At 39.8% G+C, this 13,032-nt stretch overlaps 1 protein-coding gene across 2 annotated transcripts in view; it reads left to right on the top strand.

Moving 5' to 3' along the window:
• Positions 1 to 13,032, top strand: part of LOC103459112 (fatty acyl-CoA reductase 1) — a 49,648-nt gene that overhangs the window by 13,569 nt on the left and 23,047 nt on the right. For both annotated transcript variants that reach the window (XM_008400361.3, XM_008400363.3), the window contains exon 3: positions 6,109 to 6,399. In XM_008400361.3, the coding sequence (XP_008398583.1) occupies positions 6,109 to 6,399 (291 nt within the window). The remainder of the gene's footprint in view (positions 1 to 6,108; positions 6,400 to 13,032) is intronic.

Raw genomic sequence — 13,032 nt, 5'->3', positions numbered from 1 at the left:
GTTGTAAACGAATGTGGATCTTTGAAGGCCGACGCCGATTTCTGGGTCTGCCTGAAATCTGACCTTCCAGATATAAATGAGATGCTTACAAAAGGCTTTGAGGCGACTGGTGTTACTTTTTTGTTTTCTAGGACAAACTAATTTTAGTAAATTTAGTTTTAATCAAACAAATTGTAAAAGTTGCTTTGGTTTCTTTTTACTGGTTTGAGGTTTTATATTTTAGAGAAAATAAAGGGATGTCAAGATTATCTCTCCGTTTTACGCATCAAGTTTTCACCTATGAGGCTTTTAACGTTAGTCCTCTTAAATCAGGAAGCTGACGTCAGTCCATTCATTCATTCATTCATTCATTCATTCATTCATCCCTCTACCAATGTAATCATTCATCTGTTTGTCCATTCATCCCTCTGACATGGATCTGTCTGTCAAGTCATCCATCCTTTAATTTATCCACCATCCACCCATACATCTATTCTTCCAATTATCTATCCATGTGTCCATTCATCCACCCATCTGCCAAGTCATCCATCTGTTGGTAAAGCCTTCCTTCCTTCCTTCCTTCCTTCCTTCCTTCCTTCCTTCCTTCCTTCCTTCCTTCCATCCATCCATCCATCCATCCATCCATCCATCCATCCATCCATCCATCCATCCATCCATCCATCCATCCATCCATCCATCCATCCATCCATCCATCCATCCATCCATCTTTCCATTTGGTGTCCATCTTACATTTTTGAAACAATGTTCAAAAATCCATCCATGAACTTTAGATCTGATGTTTTTGACCAAAGTGGCAAAACGTTGGGTCGCCTGTTCTTTAGATCAACCAGTAGAGAATCGTGAATGAATGGAGTTCCTCTCTTTTAGACTTTCATTTGTGAAATAAATTATATTTCCTTCCTCTTCACGTGTAGCTTATGCTGTGTTGGTCAGTATTTCGATGACGAGACGTTTCCACTGGAGGAAAACCAGTGTTTACCGAGCTTCAAAGGTTTTATTCCCCTGTTGGCATGCTGGTATTTAGGAAAAGCGGCCTTGCTTTTCCTTTGTGTCGCTCGGTGCTGACATTGAAGTTGACTAATGCAGCTTTAATTATTGGCTGCATTTCTGTTTCCCTGCTGTCTGTGCCAGCCTTTTGTGCTGCTTTCTGAAGGCTGGCATGCAGCTGTAGACGGTTTTTCTTCTTGCCCGTGTCTCCAGCAGCATTCGGCTGCTGACCTACTAATGGAGGACTTGTGTGAGGAACGTCCAGGGGTGAGACTGCAGAGTCGGGCCTTAAAGCATCCCGCCTGAGACGAACAGCATGTCTGCTCTTTAAAAAAGCTCGAGCAGACAGAAAGGAAACATGAAATTAGGGCCGGGGCTCCAGCTGCATTATCTCCGGACAAAAGTGAACCTCAGCTGCCCGCTGGTGTTGCTGATCCTCAAGCAGCTCCTAGCTTTACTCCAGTACCAACCCTTAATGACTTTTGATGTGAATTGGTATAAATAGGACTCAAAACACAAAAGAGACCCCCTGAAGCTCTTGGTCCTTATTACTGCTGCCCACTAATTGGATTTTTCCATTTCCAGTCATTGTATGAGCACTAAAAAAACATAAATCTGGGACAAAGAAGGCTGAATATTGTGTTTTAAAAGTCAGACTATGATTAATGGCATTAAAGAAACTAAAATAAATAAGTTGTATATTAGATACTTTGTTCAGCCATTTTTGTCGCTGGGACAAAACCTAACATTTTCCCATAGCATCTGATTTGGGTGGACGGTACATAAATCTTTGACCATCACCCAGAGTCCTGTGTTGAGATTGTTATTGAAGGTTAATTTTGTGTCTAATGTAACAATTTGTGTTAGTTATTAATCTATTTTTGACAATTAATCGCCTATTCTAACGATTAATTGGCTATCTAACGATTAATCGGCTATTCTAACGATTAATCGCCTATTCAGATAATCAAATAAAGTGCCACCATCTGCAGATTTTTCCTTTAAACTTTTTCTATACAACATTAACAATACATTTAAATATTAAATTAAACAGATCAGTTCCATTTTAAAATAAGCATCTTATTGACTAAAATGCAAAGCAAAGAATGAATCTTTGCTTGTAACATCAACATGTGAAAAGCTCAGCTGTTTCTGCTTGACTTAACCTTCATACACCGCAGGGATGACATGTTTGTTTTTTTGGTTTAACAGTTTCATAACTGGATAGCAAAAGGTGCTTAAAATTATTATAATTATTTTTTTTAGGGGATTTGAACAAAGTGAAGCTAAAAGTACCAATTGACATGTTCTGGCTAAAACATATTTACAGACGAATAAGACGTTGTCTATCCATTGTTGTTTCAGAAAATTGCCTTATGTTGAATCTTTGCACTCATATTAACAATGTACTACTAAACTACTTGATTAAAAACAAATATAAAAATGTTTATTATTCCAATCTCTATTTGATGCAGTAAAGGCTCCTGCACTGTAATGTTTCCTCTATTCGTTCCTCAGCCATTATAGCCATTTAATCTGTTAACGTGCCTTAACTTGTTTTTCCGAGCCGCCTTTAAACGCAACATGAGCATTGAGATGCTGGCGTCGGTTTTCCACCCGGGGCGACAACGGAGACCTGATGCTGTGCAAACGTGTGTTAGAAGCCAGAAAAAGCCAAAAACTTTGTACAGTTTCTCCCACACAAGCCGGAACAACGCTGTTGGATGCAGACAGCATCAGCTAAATGAGGACTAGTTAAAACACGCCTCTGCATTTCACTAAGATGGTAAATAGTTCTGACTAGAAGTACTTGGGAAACTTTTGTTTGTTGCTTTATTTATTTTGAACATTTAAAAAGTTTTACAGTGTTAAATGTTCATTAGAATTTAAACTTTATTGGTCTTTGAGAATGTATTCTTGCGTTATGCCATTATTACTGTTACATTACTTTAAAATTGTCTCAAAACAATACAAGGTTCCCCCAGAAAACTTGATAATCAATCCAAGATGACACTAAAATGGATCCCTTCCCATCACTGTTGGTCCCTTTTTTTGGTATTTTCTCTTAATTTCTGAATTTCTGACCAACGTTTCACTCCTTGGGAGTAAAGTGTTGGTTCCCTTTAGTAAATCTCACGTGTGTGTGTCCATTCCAACACGTCTCCAGCTGCAGGAATCTCCTCTGTCGGGCGTTAATCCGGAGTGACTTTCAGCCGCTCTGTGCTCCGTGTCTGCAGGGAATCTGTGTTGAACAAAGCAGGAATGTCAGAGGCCTCAGCAGAAGACCTGAGCTGTGACCTTTTTCCATTGAATGTGTGCATACGTTTCAGTGAATCTAGATTATTGTCCTCCTCCCGTCTGAAATCTGTAGATTCAGGAAACTCTGGTCACACCGTTTGCATGTACAGGCAGCATCATGCAGGAAGCGGACTACAGCGCAGGGCATTCTGGGTAAATGCAACCAAAAACAAATGTGCAAGTCTTGCGCTAAAAGACAAAAGAGAAATCCTACAACAGCTAACAGATTATGCTACTCCATTTTTATTTGCATTTCATGAATAAGGAAGTTGTGCTCAGTGTCGTCTTAGTTTTTCGTGTTGTTTCCTTCAGTGGTTTTTAGTGCAGCGCCCCCACAGGCCTGGAGGGGAACATGTTTTTCAAATAGTTTGGTTCAGTTGACAGTGCAGTACGAAAGAGAACCACAACAGCTGAAAAAATGGAACAAGTTTTGCAATTTTGGTCCCAAATCTGAGTCTACCAGAATATCAGGCGTGAAAACGAACTACAGGAAGCTTGGAGTTCGTTCAAAAGGCCAAATATATTATACTTCTTTCAAGTGAAAGTTTACAAAACAGCCAAGTAAATTAATGCTTTAGGATTCATCTGTAACAACTGATTTAGGTGAAGCTAACATTTTTTAAGTTGGCTAAAGCACAAAACAAAAAGTATTGCAAATGCTGCTTTTGTTTCAATAACTTGTGCAGCTCTATAAATGAACTTGCCTCATTTTGGTGATCTTGGTTGACCAGAAACAGGAAAAGTTTTTTACTTATTCCTCCAACAGCGTGGAAAAATAAAAAGTCACGCGTGTTTTTATCTGGTGTATGTAAACATCTGGTTTCAGAGGCTGCTGACTTCTGCCCTCCTTGTCTGAGTGGTAGTGAAGAAATGAGACGAACCAGAGGGCGGAAGCCGTCATCGACACTCTGAGGGGGGGGTCATGATGCATTGGTGCATCGTTGTCGTGGTTACACACAAATAAGCAGCAACACTGGGCGTGCGGTTGGGAGCTGCGAGCCCACATGTTGACACAAGGCTTTGATCAGAGCGCTGGATGTCGATCTGAGTCACACAGAAACGCGCCGCTCCAGCCTCATGGCGACGACTCCAGTTGCCGTCGGTTACCGTTCAGGAGCCGTGAGGACAAAGTCAAACGCATGCTGCTTGGCTGGAGCATAAAAAGCAATAAAATGAGCAGTAATTCTGCTTTCTTGCATGTAAATCCACACATGATGCATGTTATAAAAGATAAGCTTTAACTTTTTTACAACTCAGAAAGAGGATTGTTTTCAGCTTCGCCTTCTCTGCCGGTAACCATCAAATTATATTTTAAACTGTAGATAGTAAAGTTATCGCTGCACATTTACATGAAGGTTCCTGCCTACAAAGTCCAGCCGTGATAAAGTTGCCATGAATTTTTTCATTCCCTTTAAAAAGCCGTCATGGCAGTCAGACGTACCAGGGAACTTTGAGTTTAATCTAAAAAAAATTCTAGAAAAAATAACAGAAATTTCGGAGTTTAAAAAGTGAAAAAATCAGTAGAAACAAATCTTAGGAATTTTGAGATTAATGCCAGAAATTCAAGAATAAAAATGTGCAGTTTCAGATGTTCTTTTTGAAAATTTCAGGACATTTTTTTCTAGAAATGTTTTGACTTCAAATTCAGAAATTAAAAAAAGAATTATTGCAAATTTCTGAGATTTTTTTGGTGGGAATTTACTTTTTTTCTATCTTCAGTGGCCCTAAAACACCATCATACACTTTCCTATTTGAAGAAGCTGTTTTTAAAATTTAACAAATGATTCACCTCTTTGAATTTTGATATCAGACAAAGGTAACCTGAGTAGTTACTTCCTTTGACCTTCCAAGTCTGTTTTTATTCACGGTGAGTTTGCGAAGTCCGGGTCGCTCTGTGTTTGTGTTGGTAGTTTCTGTGAGTCAGACGTCCGTTTTCATCTCAGTTAAGATTGTTATGACTAAAACTGGCCTTCTTGCTAATAGAGCTGCAGCTATGTAAACTAAACGGAGCAAGAATAACTGAGTCAACAGTGTTGTGATAAACTCTGCTGCTGGAGCCGAGACCTTCTGACGGGTTTGGTGACGCCTGCTGACCCGCTCCTGGAAACTGTTGCTTGTAACAAAACGTTCAGATGGTTGTTAGAATAATGATTTTGTTTTGTTTTTTTAATGCAAAAAAAGAAAGGAAGTTTCTGTTATAGTTTCTGAGTTCTAAACCTTTTAATGCATCAATTAAAAGTGGGGATGGATGGATGGATGGATGGATGGATGGATGGATGGATGGATGGATGGATGGATGGATGGATGGATGGATGGATGGATAATGCAATAGGAAGACATTTTAAATACCCAAAATAAATAAACAAAACAGAAACAAATAAAATCAATTATGTAAACAAAATTGTCCTTCAAAAAAAGGTTTAGTTGAGACCAAAGCACCAAACTGAAAACTTTTTTATCCTCCAGTTTTTTGTAAAAAAAAATAAAAATAAAAAAGACAATAAATTATGCAAATTAATTATTGATTTCATTTTAATTTATCATGCGATTAATTGATTTATTGCTTATCGGCATATTTTAGATCTGGTCCTGGTTACCATGAAGACGGAATGAAACCAGCATCTAATATTTTTGAAGGTAGATTTTAATTTAAAAGTTGTGGTTTTGTTCCAATTTATTCCTGAATTGGGGTCGGGGTGGGGGGGACCCGCACAAGATCAGTCTGGGGTCCTCATATTGCCCCCGACCCCCAGTTTGAACACCCTTTCTCAAAATGTTAAAGTAACATTCATATTCAACTCTGTTGTCTTTCCGCCTCTGCAGGAGTTTTCAGAAGGCCAAGACCTCGACAGACTGGAAGTAGAAGAAGAAGAAGAAGAAGAGCAGCAGACGTCAGAACCTCAGATCAGACTGATAAACGGCGGCATGGCGTCCATACCGGAGTACTACGCCGGGAAGAACGTTTTAATCACGGGAGCCACCGGCTTCATGGGGAAGGTGCTGGTGGAGAAGCTGCTGCGGAGCTGCCCTGACGTCAAAGCCCTCTACATCCTGGTCAGACCCAAAGCCGGCCAGTCCATGAAGCAGCGGGTCAGCGACATGATGAAGTGCAAGGTAACCGAGTCGCTAGACGCAGCAGCGTTCGGGTCAGTGCTGACGTCTCTTCTCTGCTAACCGGCTGGATCCTCCTAAACGTTTATATCACCCCTGCTCACTCTGTTAGTGAGACACTAAATGTCTCACTCACTGCACTGCAGTAACGGACATTATTCCAAGAGTAATGACATTGTCACACCAGTCAGTTTCCATAAAACCTCCTGCAGTTAATTTTCTCTCAATATTTTCTTTGGCTTTATGCCAATGCTACACGCAGGAGACGCCAAATTACTGTCATTTAATTGGCTCAGACACAAGGAAAATAAAATAGTCGCTAATTGTTGCTGTCAAACATGCAGGAGAAACGCTTGAGTTCAGTACGAAGGTCCGGCTGCTGACTGTATGCAGTCATTATTCTAGCATATCCTGATTTTGTGTCTTCTTCAGTTTGGATCGTTTCTTCGCCTAAAGCAAAGTTTTTAATTACTTCATAATCCTGATGGGAAAGTGAGATAAGCAGGCAAATGTTTACAGGCTCGACTGATTTACATTGAGGAAACTGCCTCACCTTTCTGGGATGTTTAGGGAAAGTAGAAGTGCTCACTCATGTAGGGTTTTCATAAAAAATTTCTTATTATCACAACAATTTTGATTTGCTGTTGTGATAAATTGTAAATAAAAACCTAATGTGATCAGAAATGTTCCTTGAGAGCATTAATAGACATCAGTGAATTCAGAAATACGGTTAAAAGCATTTATTCTGTGCAGTTTAATGACATGAATCAAATTTTTAACGGTTTTTAAATCTTCATCTTTATTGCTATCACAATAATACCACAAAGTATCGGGATAAGATGCCAAGTCCACATTGCCTACCTGTACACTAAAGCACTTTTTGTGTCAAACACATTTTAAAGTCACTTATCTGTGTTTAAAAACAATAAAGGCATATTAAGGCTCTTATAGATGAAAAAAGGAGTAATTTTAGCCAGAAAACTCTGAAAATTTGAGAATAATCTCAGAAATTTCCTAGAAAAAACTTACATTTTCAAATTTTGAAAGTTTTTTTCTAGAACATTTTCAACTTTTCAAACTAAGAAATCCTCCTGTTTTTTTCTAGAAAATTTGTGAAATTAATCAGATTTTTTTTTCTAACTTTTTCTATCATCAGGTACCTTAAAAACATTTTAACGGCTATTTTAGGTTTTGCTCTTTAAACCTTCAACCCACCGATCAGATTTAGACCATCCTTATTCAAATTTGCTCTCAATCGGCTGATCAAAGCCAGAGCAGCCAAATGTTTGCAGAGCAACAGAAATTTGCCTGACATATTCCTGCAGCAGCTTTGGTAGACACGGTGAATAAAGCTCCACGACCCAGAAGAGTCCAGAAGTTCATATTTGAGCTTGAGCAGAAATGGATCACGGCTGCTAACAAAGGGTTAACCGAACCGGGGCTGATTGAAATGACAGAAGCAGCAGTAGAAGAAGAAGAGCGTTTGAAACGAATAAAGATGGCAGCAGAGGAAGGAAGACGCAGCTCCAAACAGCTGCCATCAGGCTGGGCAGCAAAGCATGACTCAGCAAAAACCTCCAAATTCCACTGGACGTAATGAGGAGCGAAGGATTGACGGTGTGCGTGTGTGTGTGTGTGTGTGTGTGCGTGTGCGTGTGTGTGTGTGTGTGTGTGTGTGTGTGTGTGTGTGTGTGTGTGTGTGTATTGATGTGCTCACAAACAGCTGCTGCTCGCTCCGACTGCTGCTGGCCTCAAACTGTCAGCGCACCTAAGAAAACGACACGTTCTCTTTAATCCTCTTTGTCTCCCTGTGATAGCATCTGTTTTTACTACTCTCATTGGGATTAGACCTCGCTCCTCCCGCCGCTCCTCCCGCCGCCGCCGCTGCATTCATTACTCTGCTCACCGCTGCGCCAGCAGCGGGGCGGCGCTTGGAGAATATTCTCTTAATTTAGGTAAAAACTTGGCTTTTCTGCTGCTTTTCATGATGAACACAAAGTCTAAACAGTCGTACGAAGAGAGAGAACAATTCTGATCAGGACTCCATTGGGGCTGAAACGATTAATCAGACTAATCAATTATAAAACTGATCGACAACTAATTTAGCAATCGATTAACTGGACTATACAGACACTAAAAGATACATACTTAAGCCTAACTGTACAAAAAATTTATACATTTTGCATTTAAAATAAAAAATACAACTTTTGTCTGTAGAAGTGTTCTGAAATTGATTCCAATTCTATAAAATAAAATAAACATTTTAAATATTCTATTGGTTACCTATGGAATGATAACAAACTAAATTGCTGTTTTATTTCAATTTAGGGAATAAAATGATTATTTTCTTATAAGGGAATTGAATTATTTATTCTCATAATTTAATGTATTTCTGATCTTTTAGTGGTTAAATTAAAAGGCTTAAGAATGTAGCCATTTTTTAATCCGATTAATCGGTTAATCACATGAATAATTGATTACTACAATATGATTATTTGCGGTGCTATTGTTTGAATTTATTTTTTATGGTTGGGAATTTTTACATGTAGTTTTAAAACTGTATCGGCTGAGAAATTAGGTGAATAAACTTTCTAAATGTACTTAAGAGACGAACTGAAAGCAGGCGACCAAACACAAAACCTTGAGTTTCTCCAAAGTTAGAAATAGTTTGGACCTTGGGGGGGAAAAATAATTTCCAATCAATCAGGTCTATTGGTATGTTGTGCACAATGCAGAGAGCTTGTAGGACAATCGGTAATGAAGCAGTTTAATGAAAAGCTCTACCAGTCGACACACAGATCACGATAGTAAATATGGCCATTAAAATAAAGCTACGGAATAAGAAATGCATAAAAAAACCTTAAAATGTACACAACTTATGATCAATGTTGACGTTTCTGGCTTTCTAAGAGCCACTTTTTAACATGTTTAGAGGATCTAAAGACCCAAAGCTGAACTCATGACCCAACGCAGCTTAACTGCTGGTTTATCATTTTATTCTGGAGAAAAAAAAGTTAATACTCTCATTACTCGGAAGTCTTTTATAGATCTAAAATCAGTTTATTTTTGTCTTTTGAGTTTATTTCTCCATCTCAGCAGTGTAAAAATCCAGGCTCCCTCAGACTCGCTCTGCATTCAGAAGAACCGATATCATTAAACTTCCATGAAGGAGCCTCAGGTACTAATTGGTATTCAAGCGAGTCCTCGGGTCAGTATTATTCTTTTCCGAATCGGGATAATTCATGAGGGAGGACTGTGGTATTGTCTCTCAAGTGGCCTCTCATCCTTCAAGCCAGGCCAGTGTCTTCCTTACAACCTGTTGCTAGGTAACGACCCGGAGATCCGTCCCGCGGCGCTTTTTCGAACGATGCAATCAGGGGTCGCTGCCCCCAGCAGGAAGAGGACAAACCGATACGAATCTCATTGTGTCTGCGCCGACGTTGACATTTAGACTGTTGTTTTTTTCTTCTTCTTCTTTCCTTTCCGCAGCAGCCAGGTCGGTTTGATCTGGTAGAAAATGTTTGGCTGTAAGAACCGGTCGGCCCAAAGAGGTGGGAGGGGGAATGTTTTTGGTAGGAACAAGGATCTCCTGGAATGCGGCCTACAGAGGAGGAATATTTTCCTTTTTCTTTGGGTAATTATGCTGGTTAACGCGCTCTGTCAGTGGATAATGAGCATTATTACTGATTATATAGTTCACATTGAAGCAGCAAGGAAGCTTAAAGTAACAGTAACCAATTACTAAACAGGCTTTTGGTCAATGTTCCAGTTATTATTAACTTCAGTGTTTCAGACGTTTGTTCCAGATTTGTGGTGCGTAGAAACTAAATGCTGCTTCTCCATGTTTGGTTCTGGTTCTGAATGCAGAGCAGACCAGAAGACCTGAGAAGTCTGGAAGGTTGATACAGCAATGTGTTTTGGTGCTAAGCCATTCAGTGATTTATAAACCAGTTTTAAAGTCTATTCTCTGAGCTACAGTGTAAGGGCTTTAGAACTGGGGTCACATTCTTTATCTTCCTGGTTTTAGTCAGAACACCAGCAGCAGCGTTCTGGATCTGATTGACTTTTTTAAAAGTAAAAACACATGGATGAGTTTCTCTATATTTTACTGAAATATTAGTCTTTTAATCCTAAAAATGCTCGTCAGGTGACAGAAGACCGACTTTGTAACTGTCTTTATGTGTCTTTGGAGGTTCAGACTCAGATTTCAGGCCTGATCAATAGTTCCTAGCTGTAAAAACTGAAACTCTTGATCGTTCGGCCCAAAGAGGAACGGTCAGCTGGAAAAGGTTATGGCCCATTTCTCCTCTATCGGCGAAGGAGGACGGTTTTTTCTCTGCTGCCTTCCCTTCTTCCCCACCTTCGCTTGTTTCTGTGCTGCTTCTTTGGAGCCTCTCTTTGCACATCCTCCAAATCTACAAATTATGGATCTGGATAACTGGTCTCTCAATACACAGGAGAGCCCAAATAAATCATCATGGATTTATTTGGACTCATGATAACAGGACTTCTGCTGTTTGGAGCTTGCGGTTACCTCAAATTTGTGACGTACTGAGTAGAACACTCAGACCGATGCTGTGAGACAGAGGCACAAGTTGGATGTGATTTTTTTGGACGCTAAAACTGACTAGCGGGATGGAATCGATCCTGGAGAAGTTGCTAGTTTTCGACCCGATGGGAACGACCTGTAGACTTTAAGTCTGCCCGTTCTACAGACGGTTTGTTTGCTCTGAGTCTGCCGGCCTTGGCTGGTTATCTCAAATCTGCTGGAGTTTATGAACAAGCCACTCCTTCCTAATGACAACCATGGCAGGACTCAAGGACGTGCTCTGAGACCGTTTATAAACTGGTTTTGAATGGGGGAGCAGGCTGTACAAAATTCACGGTCAAACTGCAGACGCTTCTCATTGTTTACATATACATTTTCCTGACATCACTGCCTTTACTCCCCATGTCTTCAATGTTGCTATTTTCCCTTGATGAGTTCATTCTTGTCCTTGTCCGTCTGTTTGTCTGGTTTATTCATTACTTGTTAGGAACTGTGGGGAGTACCCAGAACCGGGATTAGAACAAACTTAGAATCCAGGAAAACTACCTTAGCAGTTACTTTATAGACTCCTGTTCTTCCAACCCAGAAAAATAATTACGTACTTATACTCATCTAGTAACCCTGAACAGGAACATCTAGTTAATATACTTTGGATCAACAGTATTAGATTCTTTTTCTCTTGCTCTTTCCTTTGGTTTGTTGTTTTGTTTGTATTTTTTAAATTCATGTAAAACACTCTGAATTGGCCTAATCCATTTTAATGTAGAGCTGTGTATCATCTGCGTAGCGATGATCGTTGAGCCTCTTCCTTATTATAACCTGCACTAGCATGTTGTTTTTAAATAGCAAGGTTCCCAGGATTCAGCCCTGGGGTGCTCCACATGTGACTTCTGTCAGCTGCCTTTTGACACAGAGTCCCTGTAATGTATCCAGGACTGGAACCGGTCCAGTACCGGACCGGATAGTCGCTTCAATAATATATCATGGCCAACCGTGTCGAATGCTGCGCTGAGGTCCAACAGATCCAGCGCTCGGGTTCTTCCACGTTTCATATTAATGTGGATGTCACTGGACACTTTCTGCAGGGCGGCCTCAGCCGGACTGATGGACCTAAAACCGGCCGGTCAAGAAACCGTTTAACTGAAACAAATGCTTAAATAATTTTGCTGATGAATGGAGCCAGCCAGTTTTCAGAAGCAATTTCCATATAACTTATATAAAACTGAATTAAACACTTAAATAAATAATGAACCCCATGATAATTCAAAATGAGTTTGATTATTTCTATTCTTATACATATTTTTTGAAGGGTAGTTCTGTTTCATATTGCACTTTTTTAAATTTCAGCTTTATTTGCTTTTAGTAATCGTTTTATTTTGGATATTTTAAACATTTTTCAGTTCCAGTAAATTTTACTGTTATTTAAGAGGCAAACCTGTCAATATATTTCTTGAAAATGGTCTCAAAACGACAATATTATTGTCTAAAACGGACAATTTAGCATCCAGTCAATGTGTCTGTTTAACGAGGAAAATCAAAATGATTTTGTTTTTGTTTGTTTGTTTTTTTTTAATTTGTGAAATAATTGAAGTTCTCAACGTGGCTTGTTGAGTGAAATTTGATTGGTTAATCAGCACAGCACTAATGTTGCTGTGCTGCTTTCGTTTTCTCCTCCTCCCACTAATCTCTCCATCATGGTAAATATTCTAGACGTCCTGATTGTAACTGGTCCCTGGAGGCTGGTTTATGTCTCAGCTTGTGGAAATTCCAGTTTGAGTTGTCGTCACGCTGGAAGCATTCGCCTCGCCCCCCGGAGTCGCAGCTCGCCTTCCTTTGTTCGCTCTTGTTTGGATCTTGAAGATAAACCCCGCCGTTCATCAGCGTGGCGGCGTTATCACCGTCACCTGAGGATGAAGGGTGACAAGGAGTTTGCAGTGTTGAGTTTTGTTTCCTGTCAGATCAGGGCTGTGAAGGGAGAGAAGGAATTTCCATTCGGGTCTCTAAAGAACAAACAGAGCACTTAAAAAAAATGATTTTGGGGAATGCGTGAATTTTTTTGGTACCTGTTACCTAGCAACCCAAGTGGA

This window comes from Poecilia reticulata, chromosome 23 (assembly GCF_904066995.2).
Source record: "Poecilia reticulata chromosome 23, P_reticulata-male-v2, whole genome shotgun sequence".
Classification (NCBI taxonomy): Eukaryota; Metazoa; Chordata; class Actinopteri; order Cyprinodontiformes; family Poeciliidae; genus Poecilia; species Poecilia reticulata.
Note: the sequence above shows the minus strand (reverse complement) of the source record. Positions and strands in the feature narration are given on the sequence as shown.